This window comes from Scyliorhinus torazame, chromosome 14 (genome assembly GCF_047496885.1).
Source record: "Scyliorhinus torazame isolate Kashiwa2021f chromosome 14, sScyTor2.1, whole genome shotgun sequence".
Taxonomy (NCBI): Eukaryota; Metazoa; Chordata; class Chondrichthyes; order Carcharhiniformes; family Scyliorhinidae; genus Scyliorhinus; species Scyliorhinus torazame.
Window position 1 is genome coordinate 57,121,819 of NC_092720.1, and position 18,950 is coordinate 57,140,768.

At 48.1% G+C, this 18,950-nt stretch overlaps 1 protein-coding gene across 7 annotated transcripts in view; it reads right to left on the reverse strand.

The window, feature by feature from the left end:
* mcf2l2 (MCF.2 cell line derived transforming sequence-like 2) overlaps positions 1-18,950 on the reverse strand; it is a 650,277-nt gene that overhangs the window by 415,755 nt on the left and 215,572 nt on the right. For all 7 annotated transcript variants that reach the window (XM_072474222.1, XM_072474228.1, XM_072474225.1 and 4 more), the window contains exon 2: positions 965-1,048. In XM_072474222.1, coding sequence (XP_072330323.1) covers positions 965-1,048 — 84 coding nt within the window. The remainder of the gene's footprint in view (positions 1-964; positions 1,049-18,950) is intronic.

Here is an 18,950-nt window from a genome sequence, read left to right on the forward strand (position 1 = left end):
CACTGTGCTATCCTATTGCTGTATGTGGGCCAGCAAATGATCTCTTTCTTTCATTCTTTCGTGAGTTGTAGACAACTCTGGAAAGGTCAGTATTTATTGCCCATCTCTAATTGCCCTTCAGGGGGTGGTGGTGAGTCACCTTCTTAAACCGCCACAGACCAACTGGTATAGGTACACCCACAGTGCTGGTAGAAAGGGAATTCCAGGTTTTTGACCCACCCACTGTGAAGGAACAACGATACCATTCCAAGTCAGGATGGTGTGCAGTTTGGAAGGAACTTGCAGTTGGTGGTGTTCCCATGCTCCAAGTACCCTTGTCCTTCTAGATAGGAGAGATTGCGAGTTTGGAAGATGTTGTTGAAGGATGTTCAGCGGGTTCCTGCAGTACATTTTGCGGAACATACGCACAGCTGCCACAGTGCATCAATGGTGGCTTGAGTGAATCTTTAAACTGGATTATGGGCTGGATTTTCCCCTCCCCCAGCCGCTTGTTTCTTTGCGACGCGCCATTCTCTGGTGGCAGGATTCTCTCCTCTCGCCCCTTGTCAATGGGATTTCCCATTGAAGCCGCCCCACACTGCCGGGAAACCCGCGGGCAAGAACAGGGAATCACAACATCTAGAGAATACCGGCCTATATAAAAAGAAACCTTTCCGTCCTTCTTTTAACATATAGTTAAAAGTTAACTGAGCTTGAACCATAAAATGGGGAAACTGAAGGAGAATTGCAAAATTGTCGGGATTCTCTATCAAGTGCAAAACATTCAGGGTATTTCAGGCAAATGCAACATAACTATATTATTCTGCAAGGAATGATCATTAGACATGAGGCCAAGCAGATCATGAGTTTAGCTGTCTGCCTGTAGCACTGCACAGCATTAACCAAGAAATGGAATACTGAACTAAGAGACTTGTCTATCATGTTCCCGACAACACCAAAGAAGAAAATACTGCTAATTTCTCACCTGATAGGATAGCAAATTGTTTCTGTAACTGTTCGATGATATCAACCGCAAGCAGGGGTCTTATTTCTTGTTGCATGATTTCATCTGTGGAGAAAGTAAGCGTAATCCAGTGAGTTAAGTTCAGGACCAAGTTACATTGTCAAGCAAGAGAAATGTTCAGGAATTAAAAACGACAATTATTTCCCAAGACACTGCTTAGGTTTCAGGCATAAGACTATCTGATTACTCAAATGTGTTATGATATTTTGGGGAAAAAATCTCACTGCCTTCAGTCCATCTACTTCATAGGTATGCAGTATTGATTCAAACTTGAAGAATAAAAGGAGTAAATAAATGAATTGAGCACGGCGTTGCTGTTCTCTGATCAAAAATATACATTAAATTTTCCCTAAATCAGGTTGTAATAAATATTTTATTTTCAGACAAAGCACCTTTTCATAACATGTCTACCAGAATCTATTGCTCCCTCTTCCAATCGCTTCTGCTGCCGGTAACTTTAAGGTCATTCTTTTGTCATGAATATTTCCTCTTTGTAGCCATTCTTTTCCCCTCGCAACCAAGCAGCTCATTTTGTAGAAGGAAAGTACGAGAAAAAGGAAATGCAATCTAGAATAACTTGATTAGGCCTTATTAAACATAAATATAGATTGTGTCCATCCATGTAACAGAATAAATACAGCAATTACATGTTCCTCTTATCAGTAATTATACACACGACAACCAGATACTGCTTTTGTTAAAATTGCATTTGTTCACATTGGACTTCAAACTGTGCTAGGAATCTAAATAAATGCCCTAATGGCTACTGTTAAAACCCAGTGGATGATTAAATGCAGAGCAACACAACCACTAGGATCTAGAACCGTGTGATTTAAAGTGCAGCAACATTGGATATTAAATTAGTGAATGCCGCAGCATAATCAGGTAACCTCTACAACGTGACATAACGTGACCTTGCAAAGCTGCAAGGTTGCATGTTACTCAAAATGACAAACGAATAAAGTGCTGAGGAAATAGGCACATGGTTATCCAAGAAAATTTAAATCAGGTTTATTTTGCCACAGATGATAGAAAGTGAAAGAAGTGCATGGAAGCGATTAAGCGGGACTCAAGTTAAAGTCGGCTGCAGCACTGAGAAACATCCCATTATCCAATGGCACATTGCTGGGTGTTTTTGGCCTCGGGTAATTTCTCCCCACCAATGCCACACTTAGAGGGATTTCCTCCTCGTGCCCCCCCCCCCTTTACAGGCCTCCCATTCTGTTATGACCCCCCTCACCCCTGAACCTTGGGGAGGCCACCTAGGCCTGACCCCTGGCAGCGCCAACCTGGCACCTAGGCACCCTGTCACTGCCATGGTACCTGGGTGCACTGCCAGGGTGCCAGGCTGGCACTGCCATGGTGTCCAGGTGCCAGGCAGAGTGTCAGGGTGCCACCCTACCCTGTCCCCATCCACCCTGAGGTATCCAATGGTCTGGGAAACCCCCCCAGGTGCCATTACAACTGGTCCATGTTTGTGTGGGCCAGCACTAAACAGCGCTCTGGTGAGGTCTCCATGGCGCGGATGCGAGTTGCGGACGGCGGTTTAATCTGACATCTGGATAGTTAAATGAGTCACTCTGGTCTGGATCTTGCCCAGTGTGCCGGAGGGAGTGAGTTGGGTGATTCGAGTAAGGCTTTGCTCCCGATGCAGGTCCCGATTTGGGCCCGCGCGGGATTCTCCTCTTGCACCCAGATCCGCACTGGGCACAACCGGGTCGTTGCATCAAGCCCATTGGGAGCTTGTCTGAAATAAAAATGTTTGAGCCCACATGTCTGGAATCTCTCACCAGTCAGTGCCACACAAGCAGTGAAAATTGCTCTGCTTCACTGTTGTATGAATACCATGGGGCACTTTATGCTCCTACATGTTACATTCATAGATTAACAAGAGAAAGGTAATTTCATTTGCTGGAGCTGGATCTTTTCCATTGAAATAATGAATAATAAAAGCTTTGAACAAAGTGAAACTATGCCTGTTTATAATTCCACATCTCTGTCTTTTTCTGAGTGCAGAGCCCCAGGCTGAATCTTCCATTCAGGATCGCACTTGTGATTTACAGAATGTCAATACCAATTTAGATTTATATTTTTGGACCTCATCATATACCCAAAGAACGGGTGTAACACATCAATACTCACACAACCAGCCCTTGCACTCTGCACCAAGACAACGTTTTATCTCTCCTTTATTAGTGAGAGTAGTTAATATCGATTCAAGGCTGGATCTGCCCACACTTGGCTTTACTTTAGTTAATCTTAAGTAAATAACACTAGAAAAAAGTAATGAATATTTTTATTTGGAGTTATAATTCGTAAGCAAAGTACAAAATTCTCAATTCACTTATTACGCTTATCATGTCTGAAGCTGTGAATGTTTTAAAACTCCCTCTGACAATTTTGTGGTCAACCCTACAGAGCCATACACAACTGGGCTGATGTGGATAGCTGTTCATAGCTGAGATAGTGGGAGGGACACTACAATTGATCTTCAAGGTAGCGAGAAAATTCAGGCAGGGTCCCTTCTGAACATACCTCATCGAAGCACCTTGAGGCATTTACTATGTTAAAAATGTTATATAAATGCAAGTTGAGGCAGCACGGTGGCACAGTGGTTAGCAATGCTGCCTCATGGCGCTGAGGATCCATGTTAAAACACCAAAACAGGAGCCAATGCAAATCTAAGCAGTTCCTCAGCCTGGGAAGCATAGTGAAGTTTACTCATACCACATCCAATTGTGAACGGTTATGGAAAATCAGACGATCAGAAAATCAGAAGGAAGACACCACGAAGATTATTGTCCTCCTTTCACTCAGAATGAGTGTTGGTGAGAAGAGGTGGAGTTTAATGCCCCCTAGGCAAGTTCAGAGCTGGGGGAGGGTCGTCTGATCGGGCAGGAGGGTGTGGGGTGGGGATCCTGCCACCTTTCTGCCTCCCTCCAATCATGACTGGGGAGAGAAGGCTTGCAACAGCCTTGCCATCCAGACACCAATAAAAGCCATTAAGGACCACTTAAGGGCCTCATCCAATCATCTTGGGTATTCAACCAATGGCAGGCAGGAGACTCAGCATCTGGGAAGGTCACTCATCAAATCCTGTCAGGTTTTCTAGCAGCCTACAGGAAGGTTCCTCACTCCTGTGTTTAACTGAGGGATCCAGCATTCGGAAGGTACCCTCCTCCCCGCTCTTCCCTCCGTTACCCCTCCTCCCCACTTCACCAACAAACCCCTCTCCAAGGCCTCCATCACACCAACATTCACTTCTCTCTAGGGATCCATCGGCAATCCCTGATGAAGGCTCCATGGTAGTACCACCAGTGGCAATCAGTCCCAGTGACTCTACCAGTACTGGAGAGCTGTCAGCCTCTGACTGGCCATGCGCCCACCAGGTTGGGATTTCCAGCCTACTTCAGGTTTAATCAGACAGTAGACCCAAGGCTGTCAGCTAACTGCCAGTTTGGAATGTAATAGTGTCAGACCTGCTGGAGAAGAGTGATGCAGGCTTTCCATCAGTTCTTCATTGATGGGTGAGCTCCGGTCACTCACATTTAATCGTAACCAATGTTTGGACTGAGAGTAGTGGAAATTATTCACTTCTGTCGGGTCCCCGGTACATGAAATGAAATCAAGAACTTTATTCTTATCACCACCTGAAAAGAAATTCCTTGATTAACCAAAAGATGCTTGCCATAAGTCAAATGACCACAGGGTTAGCCCTTTGTTCTGGGAACCACCACCAAGGGTTACAAGAATAAAGGAGTTATTTCTCAACCAGTGGAATCTCACACCTCATTGTAAAAACCCTTGTAATCCTCAAACCAGGAGATCGCAGATTGGAACATGTCATGACTGCAAGAACTGCTAACAGACTCATCTCAGACCTGGAGTCCAGATCCATTTTAAAAAGGGACCAATGGACTTCATCTGTGCCGAATAAGCTGATCTTCCTAGCGGTCAGAGTCATTGCCTAGACAATGCCTTCCTGACGCCAGACCCTGAATATGGATGGTAACTATTTCAACAGATAATGACTGGGACATTTTTTAAAAGTCATTTATGGGATGTGTACATCGTTGGCTAGGCCAGCATTTGTTGCCCATCGCTACTTGCCCTTGAGAAGGTGGTGGTGAGCTGCCTCCTTGGCTGCCTCCTTGAACCGCTCCATGTTGTGTAAATACACCCACAGGGAGCGGGGTTTCATGACTTTGATCCAGCAACAGTGAAAGAGCGGCGATAAATTTCAAAGTCAGGGTGGTGAGTGACTTAAGAGGGGAACTTCCAGGTGGTGGGTGATGTGTTGGGTGTTCTGGATCACAAAAAGGTCACCAACACTTGAAATAGTGCAACACTATTTTATTGAATCATTAACTGTTTAAACATACTTAGACTGTTGGGTTAATACGATACTAGCTTTAACTAAAGACCTCTGCCTTGTCCTAACCAGTCGATGCCTCGTCACATGGTGAATGTCTGTGTTGCAGGCTGTGAGCTCTGTCCTCCTAGCTAGCTGCAACTCGAATGAGCGGGAACTCTGATGCTCCCTGTCTTTATAGTGCGTGTGCTCTCATTGGTAATTGGCTGCGGTGTTGTGTATGTTGATTGGTCCCACTATGTGTCCATCAGTGTGTGTCTGCACCATGATATACTGGTGTATGTTATGACAGTGGGGTTCCCATGTATCTGCTGCCCTTGTCCTTCTAGATGGCAGGTGTTGCATACTACTGCATTACAGTACTGAAATCAAAGCCAGTTCCAGACGTTGGATAAACATTCTTTCAGAAGTCATCATGGACCATTTTGAAATCACCACATGCATTTGAGGACTGAGAAATCCTCAGACTATTGTTTTATCAACTGGAAAAGACTCCAGCTGCTTGGCTGAGCAAACAGTCTGTTACTATCTGCTCCTCCAAGCCTGCCTCTGCTGGAGAATTTCCGACCATCACCTGCAGAACTGACCCAGACTCTGTATCCCTACTTCACCTGCGATATCCTCATCATCTGCCAAGTCAACCTGACAACTCCTATCCTCAACCAGCTGAATTCAGACATCTTAGTAATAGAAATCCTCACTGGGCTCAGACACTGGACTCTGGAAATCACATGACCTAATATTCATTTGTGTGGTTCTTGCACTGCAGAACTGCAGAGGTCTTGTGGTGCAGTGGTAGCCCCATTATTGCTGGACCCGAAGCTTCAGGTTCGAGCCCATCGTCAGGACTTGTTGGCCACAGAAGGAGCAGTCAATGCAGTTCAACAGACTGATAATCAGCTTGGAAATCTTCCCACCAATTCCCTCACTATTCCCCTAAAGGGGAAAAAAGGGGGCAAAATTCTCCGCCTCAACGCTGCAAAGACAAACTGAATCAGGTGGAGATTCGTGCGTCCGGCCATAATCGAGGTCCGCACCCGGCGCCGATTGGGACGCCACGCTCCGATCCCTCGCTGGTGATGATAACCAGGTTCGTGTCCCGCGCTGGTGGCAGCATGCAAAACCAGCATTTGCATGCATTTAAATGTGATTAGCGAGTTGGGCACAGTTTATTCCAACCTGCCTCAATGCTCCACTCCTCTCAGACAGGAGCCCTGCAGGCGTGAATTACTATACTTACAAATGTGGACTGGGCGCCATGGCTGCAGAGGGAGAACAGGAGGCTAAAAAAAAAATGAAAAACCATTGAAAACTGTCGGGCTTGCTGATTAATGGCTGTCCAGGCCAGGGCAGTAGTGGGTGATGACTTGGTGGCAAGTCTGTGGACTTGGGGTGCTCCCCTCAGGATTGGGATGGCCCGGTTCAGACTGCCATTGCTGTAGTCTGTCTTATAAACCCACCCCTTTGGTAATACTTACAGGCTCCTGGTTGCTCACACTGATGCGTGCTGCCTGTGTCCTTTAAAAGTTCAGAAGGCATCTGGCCACCTGGGAGCCCACCCATGCTGCCCCTCTGTACACCCCCATACCCAGCTGCATGCATCAAGGGCCAAGCTCACCAGGTGTTGGCACTCCTCAGAAGTGTTGCCCCTGTGCAAAAGGAGGGGATCAGCAGATCTCACCCCAACCAGAGAACACCTGCACCGCAGCCCTTGGAACCCTCCCTGGTTCCCTGCCCCTCTGAGGGCAGAGGACTCACCAGTGACTCCCACCCCTCCGGATCACTGGCTGGCTCCTCCTGGTGTGACTGGCAGCGCTGACTGCCTCTCCCACCACATCCCACACAGTATTCAGGAGGGCAGGCTTTAGTTTGCATCCCACGCTGGGGAACAGGGGGCGGGATTTTCCCATCTGACAGCAGAGTGTTGGCGCCATCGTAAAAACTGGAGAGTTTAACGACAGCGAAATCGGACCACTAGGTGTAGCAATCCTCTGCCCTACAGGAGACCAGCACGGCACTGGAGCGACTCACGCCGCTTCAGCTGGTGATACCGGCGTCAAATGGGCGTCGCGGGTCTGCGAATGTGCGCTGCGACTGGTACGAATGCGTGCATGCACGATAGCTTCCTTCCCCACGCCGGCCCCGACGCAACATGGCATAGGGCTACAGGGGCCGGCAGAGAGCAAAAGAGGCCCCCACCAGGAGAGGCCGGCCCACCAATCGGTAGGCCCTGATCGCGGTCCAGGCCACGGTGCAGGCCACCCCCGGGGTCAGACCCCTGCTCTTCCCCCCTCCCCCCCCCCCCCACCCCCACACCCCTCCAGGCTTCCTCCAACAGGATGGACCGCGAGGTCCCACCGGGTTAGACCAGATGTGAATGGTGCCGGTGACCGGAGAATCGGCGCACCGGCGTCGGGGCATCGTCGCGCGATTCGCGCCCGGCCCGATGATTCTCTGAACCGCCGTGGGCTGAGAGAATCCCACCCAGGGTATTTCTCCACTCCTCACTGTTATGGAGCTATGGGTGCAGGTCGAACACCCACCCTCAGGGAGCAGGTCTTTTCTGAGCAATCTTGGTGGCTTCAATGAGTGTGTGGTAGATGGATCGCTTAAAAACAGCTTAGCTGCCAGGTACTTAATCCAGCCCCAGCGGTTAGAATGCCCACTGGGGCGGGAATTGCACAGAATACGCGGCAGTAAAGTGCTGATGCATTAGCATGTCCTGAATTGTTCCACAAATAGCACCCCCAATGGGAACACAAACCACAACAATTAAGTCCCGGCATCAACACACTGAGACTCCCAAGCAGAGAATTTCACCCAGTATATGGGTGTGAAGCTACACCAACAACAACTGTAAAATTCCTCTTCCCTATCCTGTGTGTGTGTATGTGTGTGTGTGTGCACGCGCGCAATGGAGTAAGAAGTGAAGGATACTAGTATTTTGATTGTGAAATAAACTAACCCTCTGAGTTAAGCAAAATGTGAATTTGCTCTGCCTTATTAGTAAATTGGATCACGCAAACAAAGGGATTGTGAAAACACACCAGCACATACTTTAAAATTAATTTGAAACACCTTCTACTTATGCTCAGGTGATGAGAAGAAGTCAGTGCAGTTTGTCAATCTCTCTCTTTCCGCTCCATAACAATTTACAGAAGTTCGAGACCAGCAACAGGCCAGACAAAACTCAAATACCTCCCACCCTGACCTTTAGCAGCAGCACCTCCAACACTGAGTTCACCACCATCAAGACCTTGGGAGTCAGCTTTGACCAGAAGCTGAACTGGACCAACCATATCGATACTATGGTTACGCGAACTGGATACTTTGCAACAAAAGGCTCACTTCCTCAGTACTCAAAGCTGCCCCACCATTTTGAATACTTAAATCAGAAATATGGTGGAACACTCACAGCTAGATTGGATCAATACAGTTAAAACAACAGTCAAGGGCGGCATGGTGGCACAGTGGTTAGCACTGCTGCCTCACAGTGCCAGGGACCCAGTTGAATTCCGGCCATGGGTGACTGCGGGGGTTTCCTCCGGGTGCTCTGGTTTCCTCCCACAGTCCAAAGATGAGTAGGTGAGGTTGGATTGGCCATGCTAAATTTCCCCCTAGTGCCCAAGGATGTGCAGGTTCGGTGGGGTTATGGGATTACAGGGGTAGGGAGGGGTGTGGGCCGAGGTAGGGTGCTCTTTCAAAGAGTTGGTGCAGACCCGATGGGCTGAATGGCCTTCTACTGCACTATAGGACTTCTAAGATTACATAAGAAACTCAGTGCTATCACGAAGAGAGCAGTTTACTTGGCCGGCAGATCTGAATGCAATATCCATCCCCTTCATTATTGCAGTATGTAGTAGCTGCAGAATGCAGTGGATTAACTCATTATGTTTACTTTAACAGCTGCACCTTTCTCAGAATCTTTACCAGCAAGTAGAACAAAAAGAATAAATTGTGGGTTCTCCAACAGGTTGCAGACCAGGCTTGGGTCACTGTCTGTGCGGAGTCTGCATGTTCTCCCCGTGTCTGCGTGGGTTTCCTCCGGGTGCTCTGGATTCCTCCCACAAGTCCCGAAAGACGTGCTATTAGATAATTTGGACATTCTGAATTCTCCCTCTGCGTACCCGAACAGGCGCCGGAATGTGGCGACTAGGGGCTTTTCACAGTAACTTCATTGCAGTGTTAATGTAAACCTGCTTGTGACCAGAAAGATTGTTGTTATTATTGGACACATGTCACCGACATCCATTCATGTTATTTATGCTGGGCCCAAAGGCTCCTTGTCTGCTGATGCTTCATCCTGAGCTATTTTATTGTCAGTTTGTGTTAGTGGTAGTTTGCCCTTGCCTTCCCCTCACAGGGGCATGATGATGAGATAGGTCCCACGTCAACCTCAGTTGGAATGGGAATCAAACTCGTGATGCTTTAAAAAGAATTTTGGAGTACTCAATTTTTTCCCCCCATTTAAGGGGCCATTCATGGCCATTTATTGTGGCCAATTCATCTTTTTGGGTTGTGGGGGTGAGATCCTTGCAGACACGGTGAGAATGTGCAAACTCTACACGGACAGTGACCTGGGACAGGGACAGAACCCGAGTCCTCGGCGCTGTGTGGCAGCAGTGAGGACCCACGATGCTGACGTTATTTTGAACTGCATGTAAACCATCCAAGTCATTTATTCATCATTACTGAATTAATGGTCGGGATTCTCCGACACTTCGTGCCGGGGGGACGCGAACCTCCGGCGACCGGAGAATCGGCGGCAGTCGGCGCGCGCGGTCGGCACAGCGGCGGTCGAGGGCCGTTGAAAGATTCTCCGCGGTCGACTGGCCGAATTCCCGCCGGCATAGTTCACGTATGGTTCCACCTGGCGGGAGCTCGGCGTCGTGGCTGTAATGGCTGTCCTGGTGGGTGGCAGGGGGTCAGCCTCCACGACGGCCAGGCCCGCGATCGGGGCCACCGATCGGCGGGCGCGCGCGATCTGGGAGGGGGGCCTACCTTCTTCCGCGCCGGCCCGCTGTGTGGGTCCGCACATGCGCAGACCAGCAGCCGGCAGTGCCAGGCCGCATACGGCAGCTGGAGCAGCGCGGAGCACTCCGGCGCCGTGCTGGTCCCCTGTGGGCCACGGAATCACTGGGCCAAGAGGCCCGTTGACCCCAGCATGAAATACTCCAGTGTTTACGCCGGCATCAACACTGAGCCGCCGTTTTGAAGAATCCTGGCCAATATCTTTGAATTAACCACAAAACATTATATGAAGAAGGCTCACAAACTATCTTCTGAGTGCAACTAGGCATTCGTAATAAAATTGTCCTTGTCAGTGTTGCTCATATCTTAATGCCACATTTTTAAAAAATAGCCTGTTAACATTCAGTGCCAAATGAAGAATATTCCCCTAAACAAGGTGCTGGAAGATTGCTAGCCTTCCTGGAACCCTACAGCTATGTTAACAGTAAATCCATGGAATTCATCATCAATCAGAAAGTGCATTGAACCCAAAATAAATATGACACAATGTAGGTTCTTTGTAATCAGTTTAAAACAGTGTTTGGATTCACTTCTTAGCCAATTTTCCCACGGGCTGGAAAAGATGCCATTCTTGTCAGAGTCTGAGCTTTCAACAAAGAGAGTAACCAGTCCAGTCACAACTAATCAATATAATGCTGATCTTCTTCATGACAGGCGTGTGTACGTCTAATTCTAATTAGTTTGAATGATCATGGACATGTCTCTTAAGACTAGTTTGTAGTAGAATAATTATTTTCCTGTGTTTTACATCAAATGTAACATTATTGTCAAGAAAAGATACATGATGCATCCTATAGAAAACTTTAACTGCTGTTTGGCAACTTCAACTATTACTTGTCGAAGAAAAGGCCACACCAAAAGAATAGTGTGCAGTTTAACTGGCATGATCATAAACTATAAAATGTGAATTTCCCATTCCTTGTGAGATATAGGCATGACATATTTAACTTTTCCAGATCAAGTAGACGCAATGTCATTGGGCGGGATTTTCCAGCGGTTCCTGCCAGTGGGATCGTGCGGTTCTGCTGATGGCGACCCCACCCACCATGGGTTCCCTAGCAACAGGAAACCCCGTTGATAGTGGCGGGACCCAGAAATCCCACTGCTGACCAATGGCAACCTCTGCCACTGCATAACGTGCCGCGGGGAGCACGGACAATCCCATCCATTGTGTTTTTAGGCAGTACAAACTGGTGTCCAACATTTAATAGTCTACAGCTCTTTTTTTTAACGACACTTAAGGCTGAATTTTCACAGTTTCCAAATCCCAAACCTGTCTCCAGGGGCGGGACAGTCACTGACCTGGGATTTACATGAGTCCGCCCCCTTAACTGGCTTGGAGATAGTTTCCCTGTCCAATTAAAAGTGACAGGTGGGCTCTTTAACCTGGAGCGTTAATCCGAGGCCTTCCGGCTTGGGAGGAGCAGCAGTCTGCATTAGTGGGTAAGTAACAGGGAAGTTACAGAGAGATGCAAACAATGTAGAGTAGTTTTAATGGGGGACTTTAATTACGTAAATGTAAACTGGGGTACTGGTAGTGCAAAGGCCTGAGAGGGGCAAAAGATTATGTTCAGGAAATTTTCTACAGCAGTGTGTTCAGTCCAACAAGAAAGGATTCACTGTTGATCAGGTCCTTGGAAATAAGGTGGGTCAAGTAGATCAAATGTCAGAGGGTGAGCATTTAGGAGACAGTGATCATAATATTGTAAGATTCAGGATGATGATGGAAAAGGAAAATAGGCAACCCAGAGTAAAAATAATTAACTGGGGGAGAGCTGACTTCAATGGGGCAAGAATGGAGCTGGGCCGATTAGACTGAAAGTTGCTGGGAAAATCAGTAGCTGAACATTGGACTACCTTCAAAATAAAAGTGGTCCAGACATGGTCAAGGGAAAGGTAGGGCAAACAAATCCAGAGCTCCCTGGATGAAAAGGAGATGTAAATTAAGGTAAGGAAGAAAAAAACGTACTTACAACAGATGTCAGGTAGACAATGCATTTGAGAACCAAGAGGAATACAGAAGGTTCGGAGGGGAGGTGATAAAGTTCATTAGAGAAGTGAAGAGGATTGTGAGAAAAGACTGGCAGCCAACATAAAGGGGAATCCCAAAGTCTTCTGTAGACATATATAAATAGTAAAAGGGTGGCAACATGTGGAATAGGGCCAATTTGGGACCTAAAACGGAATTTACACATGGAGGTCGGGGCGTGGCTGAGGTACCAAATGAATACTTTGCATTCATCTTTACAAAGGAGTTAGATGCTACACAGGACATGGTGACAGACGAGGAAAATTCTGTTCCTAGTATTGTGGGCCAGGGTTTAGAGAACACCAAAGTATACCATGGAGTTCACATGACCAACAACCTTTAATAGATTTTGGTGATGGGGAGCACAAGGACCCACTTTACAGGTGTGATGCAACAGAGAACTAAAAGTATTTTTTAACAAAAACAATGTTTATTCAATGAATCCAGTTAACATGTTATAAACACACAGTAAACAGTTTATCAACTACCAACACTGACCAACCCCCAAAAGATACAACACTCTATAGATAACCCTTAATAACTTCCCAAACAACACCCATAAGTTAAAACCTTTTTAAACAAAGACAGCAGGTTTAAATTCTCTACAGAAACAGGTATTGCTTTGAAATCATCAATGAGTTGAAGACATTCTTTAGCTTGTAGAGAGAGATCATTACACAGCTGCTTGCTTTGAATGCAGCACTCCAACTCTGAAAACGAAACCAAAAACACACTGCAGCTCCCAGCTTAAAACGAAAGTGAAAGACAGACTGCCCAGCTCCACCCACACACTGTCATCACTGCAGCTATTTGATAAGCACCCATTTCTTAAAGGTGCATCCACCTGACACTAGATGGGTTCAAAATTGATAAGGAGGACGTGTTGAATAGACTGTTGATACTGAAAGTTGACAACGCACCGGAGCTGGATGAGATGCATACAAGGATATTGAAGGAAGTGAGAATGATAATTGAAGGGGCGCTGGCCATAATCATCCAGTCTTCCCTCGACTCAGGGAAGGTTCCAGAGGACTGGAGAAATGCAAATGTTACACCTTGTTCTAAAGGGAAAATTGTGTTTAACTGACTTGCTGGACTTTTTTGAAGATTTAACAGAAAGGGTCAATGAGGGTAATGCTGTTAATGTGGTGTACGTGGACTTTCAGAAGGCATTCAATGCAGTGCCACACAACAGACTTGTGAGAAAGGTTATAGCTCATAGAATAAAAGGGACAGAAGAAACATTGATAAAAAATTGACTGACTAATAGGAAGCAGAGAGAAATGGTCAATGAATATTTTCAGGCTGGAGGAAGGTTTGGAATTGTGTTCACCAGGGGTTGGTATTGGGATCCTTGCTTTTCCTGATATGGATTAATTATCTAGATCTTGGTGTGCAAGGGACAGTTTCAAAGTTTGCAGATGATACAAAACTTAGGAATATTGTAAACTGTGAAGAGGACAGTGATGAGGAGAAGTTTCCTCAACCAGAGGGTGGTGAATCTGTGGAACACTTTGAGAAGGAGTCTCCGCCCCCCACCAGGTCCGAGAATCGCTGGGAGTCGGCGTGAATCCCGCCCCCGCCAGCCTCCGAATTCTCCCACTCCCCAAAATCCGGCGTGGCGTGAGTCGCGCTGCCCACCTTGGAGAATGGCGGGGTCCGGTGTGACTCAATGGGCCCCGGGGCCGCCCAAGTTCCCCGGCCCGCGATGAGCCAAAGTCCCGCCCGCCTGTAGCCAGTCTCGCCGTCGTAAATTGGAGTTGGTCCCTTACTGCCGAGACCTGGCGGCGCTGGCGGGTTATTGGGAGTTCGCGGGGGATCTGACCCCGGGATAAGCCCCCATGGTGGCCTTGCCTGCGGTCGGGGCCCACTGATCCGCGGGCGGGCCTGTGCCGTGGGGGCCGGAGGCCATGGTCATCCACCATTCCCGGTGCGGAAGTGACTCCATGTGCGCATGCGCGGGGATGATGTCAGCAGCCGCTGACGCTCCTGCGCATGCGCGGACCCGCGCCGGCTGGCGGAGTCCCTTCGGCCCCAGCTGGCGTGGCGCCAAAGGCCTTCCATACCAGCCGGGGGGCGCAAACCACTCCGGCACCGGCCTAGCTCCTGAAGGTGCAGAGGATTCCGCATCTTTGGGGTGGCCCGACGCCGGAGTGGTTCCCGCCACTCCACTGTGCCGTTTCTGCCTGCCCCGCCAATTCCTGGAGAACCCCGCCCTTTGCCACAGAAGGCTGTGGAGGCCAAATCATTGACTGTCTTTAAGACAGTGATAGATATGTTCTTGATTAATAAGGGGATTAGGGGTTATAGGGAGAAGGCAGGAGAATGGGGAAGAGAAAAATATCAACCATGATTGAATGGTGGAGCAGACGCGATGGGCCGAGCGGCCTAATTCTGCTTCTATGTCTCATGGTCTTATGGACATAGCCATGTTGGTGGAGTGGGCAGATATGTGGCAGATGAAGTTCAAGGCGAAGAAGTGTGAGGTGATGCATTTTGGTAGGAAGAACATGAAGAGACATAATAAACTAAGGGGTACATTCTAAAAGGGGTGCAGGAGCAGAGGGTCCTGGGTGTTTCTGTACATAGATTATTGAAGATCGCAGGATAAGTGGAGAGAGCAGTTAATAAAGCAGATAGTATTCTGGGGCGAGATTCTCCGACCCCACGCCGGGTCGGAGAATCGCCGGGGGCTGGCATGAATCTCGCCCGCGCCGGTTGCCGAATTCTCCGGCACCGGAGATTCAGCGGAGGCGGGAATTGCGTCGCGCCGGTTGGCGGGGCCCCCCCCGCGATTCTCCAGCCCGGATGGGCCGAAGTCCCGCCGCTTAAATGCCTGTCCCGCCGGCGTAGATTAAACCACCTACCTTACCGGCGGGACAAGGCGGCGCGGGCGGGCTCCGGGGTCCTGGGGGGGGGGCGCGGGGTGATCTGGCCCCAGAGGGTGCCCCCAACAGTGGCCTGGCCCATGATCGGGGCCCACAGATCCGCGGGCAGGCCTGTGCCGTGGGGGCACTCTTTTCCTTCCGCCTTCGCCACGGTCTCCACCATGGCGGAGGCGGAAGAGACTCCGTCCACTGCGCATGCGCAGGAATGCCGTCAGCGGCCGCTAACGCTCCTGCGCATGCGCCGCCCGGATATGTCATTTCCGCGCCAGCTGGCGGGGCACCAAAGGCCTTTCCCGCCAGCTGGCTGGGCGGAAATTCGTCCGGCGCGGTCCTAGCCCCTTAAGGTTGGGGCTCGGCCCCCCAAGATGTGACTGATTTGCGCCGTTTTGGGCGCCAGTCGGCAGACATCGCGCCGATACTGGAGAATTTCGCCTTTTATCTTTATTAATAGGGCATAGAGTGCAAGAGCGAGGACGTTATGCTGAACCTATACAAGACACTAGTTAGACCTTAACTGGAATATTGTGTACAGTTCTGGGCACCACACCAAAGGTAGGATGTGAATGTATTGGAGAAAGCGCAGAAGAGGTTTACAAGAATGGTTCCAGGGACAAGAAACTTCAGTTCTGAGGATAGATTGGAGGGGTTGAGACTGTTCTCCTTGGAGAGAAGAAGGTCTGAGAGGAGATTTGATGGAGATGTTCAAAATCATGAGGGGGCTGGACAGAATAGACAGGGAGAAAGTGTTCCCGCTTCTAAATGGATCAAGAATGAGAGGGCACAGATTAAAGGCAATTTGCAAAAAAAGCAAATGTGATGTGAGAAAAGACTGAGAAAAGAGTGGTTCGGGTCTGCAATGCCCTGCCTGGAAGTGTGGTGGAGACAGTTTCCATCGAGGCATTGAAGAGGGCATTAGATGATTACTTGAATAGATAGTATGTGCAGGGGTACAGGGGAATGGCATTAAGTTTGGGGAGCCAGTACAGCCACGATGGGCCAAATGGCCTCCTTCTGCTCCTTTTGCACCGTAACAATTCTGTGAACTCAGAAGGCACTTCAATATGAAGATGCCTTTTCACCAACATTTTAATAATTTAAATAGAAGCAGAAAAAAGCAGCCAGGCCTTTGCCTGAACCCCTACTCAGGCAGGCAGGGTGGGCCTGTATACCTGCTCGGAGGACTGGTCCTCCAGCCTGTCAGTGGGTGTCTGCCTCCAGGCAACCAAAATGGAAGCCAACTGGAAAAATCACTGTTGGTTCCTTAGTGCCCTGAACAAGAATCATGACAAGAAAAATTGTCTACCAGCCTTGTGGGGATGAGGAGCTTTGCCAGGCCCTGAACCTACCTTGGCCAAAAGGGTGGTTACTGGGGTCCAGAAACTGGCAGTATGGCCCGTGCTGGTATTTGTAGGCCCTTTCCACCTCCATCCCTGACCTCAGCAGAGCCAGAGCCTGAATATATTACCCCTGCTGTGATTGTAATTCTCTCAGGCTACCTGAATATGAGTCTCGTATTGATCACAGTCTTTGTACTTTGAAATCCAATTTTGACTGTGCTGAGGAAGAATGGAACTGAAAGGGCTGTAATTGAGAGTGATGGATATACTACAGTCTGATGTAGAAGGAATCCTCTCATTTAAAAAATGCATAAATTAAAAGAAACGTATTCTGCTAAGTCGAGCTTGACTAATGGAAGCGATGTGACTAGCACTGTGTAGCCTACTGCCTTCTCTGGTCGAAATGCAGCAAAGCTGCACTAATGCCAACTTTATTGACACGGATGAATTTCCTGGTGTTAGCCTTATTTAAATGCATTCAGCTGGCTCCCAGGAACGTTCCTGCCCCTGATTTGGAAAGAAGTAACAATAGATGGGATGGGTGAAGAGAATGGATGGAGCGTTTAGCAGTTTAAAGGACCAGCCAGCTTACGATAATGTAAGGCCTCTGAATAATTTGTAACACATTATGGAACGCTGAATACCTGTTATGCACGGATGGATACAACATCCAGCATTGGCAGGATAGCACTGATGGAGCATGTGATGTGTGGGTTGGAATTTTACCAACTTAGTCGCTGGCAAAATGACAGAACCTTTCTTGGATTTGGAACCTGACTCCCTGCTTGGCAGAACCAACTAGTTGCTCTTTAACCGAGCAAGCCAATTAACAGTCCGCCTCTAGGTTCCCTGACCAATTAAGGAGGGCCGATGGGATAACACATCCATTCTGCAAAAGGAAGTAATTCTGTTTAAAATGATGGAGACATGTTTCAGAAAAGATCATCAGCACTTGGATTTTTTGAGGCTGACACAATCTCATGAATAGAGATGAACATAGACCATAGAACATTACAGCGCAGTACAGGCCCTTCGGCCCTCGATGTTGCGCCGACCTGTGGAACCACTCTAAAGCCCATCTACACTATTCCCTTATCGTCCATATGTCTATCCAATGACCATTTGAATGCCCTTAGTGTTGGCGAGTCCACTACTGTTGCAGGCAGGGCATTCCACGCCCTTACTACTCTCTGAGTAAAGAACCTACCTCTGACATCTGTCTTATATCTATCTCCTCTCAATTTAAAGCTATGTCCCCTCGTGCTAGACATCACCATCCGAGGAAAAAGGCTCTCACTGTCCACCCTATCCAATCCTCTGATCATCTTGTATGCCTCAATTAAGTCACCTCTTAACCTTCTTCTCTCTAACAAAAACAGCCTCAAGTCTCTCAGCCATTCCTCATAAAATCTTCCCTCCATACCAGGCAACATTCTGGTAAATCTCCTCTGCACCCTTTCCAATGCTTCCACATCCTTCCTATAATACGGCGACCAGAATTGCACGCAATACTCCAAATGCGGCCGCACCAGAGTTTTGTACAGCTGCAACATGACCTCATGGCTCCGAAACTCAATCCCTCTACCAATAAAAGCTAACACACCGTACGCCTTCTTAACAACCCTCTCAACCTGAGTGGCAAATTTCAGGGATCTATGTACATGGACACCGAGATCTCTCTGCTCATCCACACTGCCAAGAATCTTACCATTAGCCCAGTACTCTGTCTTCCTGTTATTCCTTCCAAAATGAATCACCTCACACTTTTCTGCATTAAACTCCATTTGCCACCTCTCAGCCCAGCGCTGCAGCTTATCTATGTCCCTCTGTAACTTGTAACATCCTTCCGCACTGTCCACAACTCTACCGACTTTAGTGTCATCTGCAAATTTACTCACCCATTCTTCTATGCCCTCCTCCAGGTCATTTATAAAATGACAAATAGCAGTGGCCCCAAAACAGATCCTTGTGGTACACCACTAGTAACTGGACTCCAGTCTGAACATTTCCCATCAACCACCACCCTTTGTCTTCTTCCAGCTAGCCAATTTCTGATCCAAACTGCTAAATCTTCCTGAATCTCATGCTTCCGTATTTTCTGCAGTAGCCTACCGTGGGGAACCTTATCAAACGCTTTACTGAAATCCATATACACCACATCAACTGCTTTACCCTCATCCACCTGTTTGGTCACCTTCTCAAAGAACTCAATAAGGTTTGTGAGGCACGACCTACCCTTCACAAAACCGTGTTGACTATGTCTAATCAAATTATTCCTTTCCAGATGATT